This window comes from Meleagris gallopavo (assembly GCF_000146605.3).
Source record: "Meleagris gallopavo isolate NT-WF06-2002-E0010 breed Aviagen turkey brand Nicholas breeding stock chromosome 2 unlocalized genomic scaffold, Turkey_5.1 Chr2_random_7180001950348, whole genome shotgun sequence".
NCBI lineage: Eukaryota > Metazoa > Chordata > Aves > Galliformes > Phasianidae > Meleagris > Meleagris gallopavo.
Genome location: NW_011094061.1, coordinates 1 through 2,011, shown reverse-complemented (window position 1 = coordinate 2,011; position 2,011 = coordinate 1). Strand labels below are relative to the sequence as shown.

Genomic DNA, 2,011 nt, shown 5'->3' with positions numbered 1-2,011 from the left:
TGCACATTCTTGCAGCTGGGATATTGCATGCTGCAACATTTGGTTGAGGGCATGCTTGATCTCCTTGTTTCTAATGCTGTAGATAATAGGGTTCAGTGTTGGAGGAACCACCGAGTAGAGAATTGCCACCATCAGATCCAGGAATGGGGAGGAAATGGAGAAGGGCTTCAGGTGGGCAAACACCACAGTGCTGAGAAACAATGAGACCACGATCACGTGAGGGAGGCAGGTGGAGAAGGCTTTGTGCCGTCCCTGCTCAGAGGGCATCCTCAGCACGGCCCTGAAGATCTGCACATAAGAGAACAGAATGAAAGCAAAACACCCAAAAAACACAAGTGCACTAAGCACAATAAGTCCAAATTCCCTGAGATAGGATTTTGAGCATGAGAGCTTGAGGATCTGAGGGATTTCACAGAAGAACTGATCCACAGCATTGCCTTGGCAGAGAGGCAGTGAAAATGTGTTGGCAGTGTGCAGCAGGGAATTAAGGAAACCAGTGCCCCAGGCAGCTGCTGCCATGGTGGCACAAGCTCTGCTGTCCATCAGGGTCCCGTAGTGCAGGGGCTTGCAGATGGCAATGTAGCGGTCATAGGACATGATGGTGAGAATGCAATACTCTTCTGATATCAGAAAGACAATCACAAAGGTCTGGGCAACACATCCTGCATAGGTGATGATCCTGGTGTCCCAGAGGGCATTGGCCATGGCTTTGGGGAGAGTGGTGGAGATGCAGCCCAGGTCGAGGAGGGCGAGGTTGAGCAGGAAGAAGTCCATGGGGCTGTGCAGGTGGTGGTGGCAGGCTACGGCTGTGCTGATGAGGCCGTTGCCCAGGAGGGCAGCCAGGTAGATGCCCAGCAAGAGCCAGAAGTGCAGGAGCTGCAGCTGCCGCGTGTCTGCCAACTCCAGTAGGAGGAACTCGCTGATGGAGCTGCTGTTGGGCATCTGCAGTTCCTGGGCGTGGAGTCCTGTGCAGAGTGCAGAAGATAATGACGAGTCAAGACCATTTGCACAGACACTCTTCCCACCATTACATAGAAGTTTTGGTTTGTGTGTGGAAAATGTTCATTTAAGTCCATTATAGGAGTTTATTTTAATGAGCTTCACTGTACCTCAAGAACTAGAAGCTTAACTGGCTCTTATTTCCTCTCATTCCCTAATTTTATATCAGCTGCCTGGATAATTTGCTCTTACAAGCAATTTCCATGTCTCATGTCTTTACCCTGTCTGCACTCAGAATGCCCATCTCAACTTCTGAGCATTTAAATTTCTTTTAGAGAAAGCTGCCTGTTTGCAGGAGAAGTACATTGTTCATGTCTGCAGAGAATGACAATAATTTCAGCTGGTGCTGTCCTTTGGGAGAGGAGAAACTGAAAGCACCTCAGGAGATTGTTCACTTAACACCAGAATGAGAAATGTACAACTCAGGATTCTCAGAGATGTGTTCATATTTCACAGCTCCTTTCAGATTACTGTCTACAACACTTTCCCCTTCCCTAAGAAAAAGAAAAGGAAAATCCCTGCCTTATCTCTCCTCTTGCAAAGTGCCCCTGGAAACACCCTGGGGTGCAGTGTAGCTGTGATCCCCCTGCCCCAGGCAGCAGCTGTGGCAGCAGAAGGCCCCTGCCCTGCCCTGCCCTGCCCTGCCCTGCCCTGCCCTGCTGTGCCGGGGGGCTCCTTCCCCCCACACGTCTCCCCGCAGCGCCCTGGGCAGCTCCCCGGGCAGCTGAGTGCTGAGCCTGGCAGGCGGCAGAGTCCCTGCCCCCGGCACACAGCCCCTGGGCCACAGCAGGGACCTGCTCTGCACGACAGCCCTGGGCACCCGGCTGCAGCCCGGCTGCACAGCCTGCAGCCGTCCTGGCACACGCAGCCCTCAGGGCTGTGCTCTCATGCTGCAGCACAGAAGCCCTCAGCTGGAGCAGATCTTTTTCCACAATAATGAAACAGAGTTTATGCAGCCTGACCTGCAATGGGATGTCCCAAATTTAGTGATCCCTGCAGTAAAAGCCACTAC

At 52.5% G+C, this 2,011-nt stretch overlaps 1 protein-coding gene across 1 annotated transcript in view; it reads right to left on the bottom strand.

Moving 5' to 3' along the window:
- LOC100539791 (olfactory receptor 14A16-like) overlaps nucleotides 1–942 on the bottom strand; it is a 21,335-nt gene extending 20,393 nt beyond the window's left edge. Inside the window, exon 1 of the mRNA XM_031557463.1 lies at nucleotides 6–942. Coding sequence (XP_031413323.1) covers nucleotides 6–942 — 937 coding nt within the window. The remainder of the gene's footprint in view (nucleotides 1–5) is intronic.
- Between the last annotated feature and the right edge of the window lie 1,069 nt (nucleotides 943–2,011).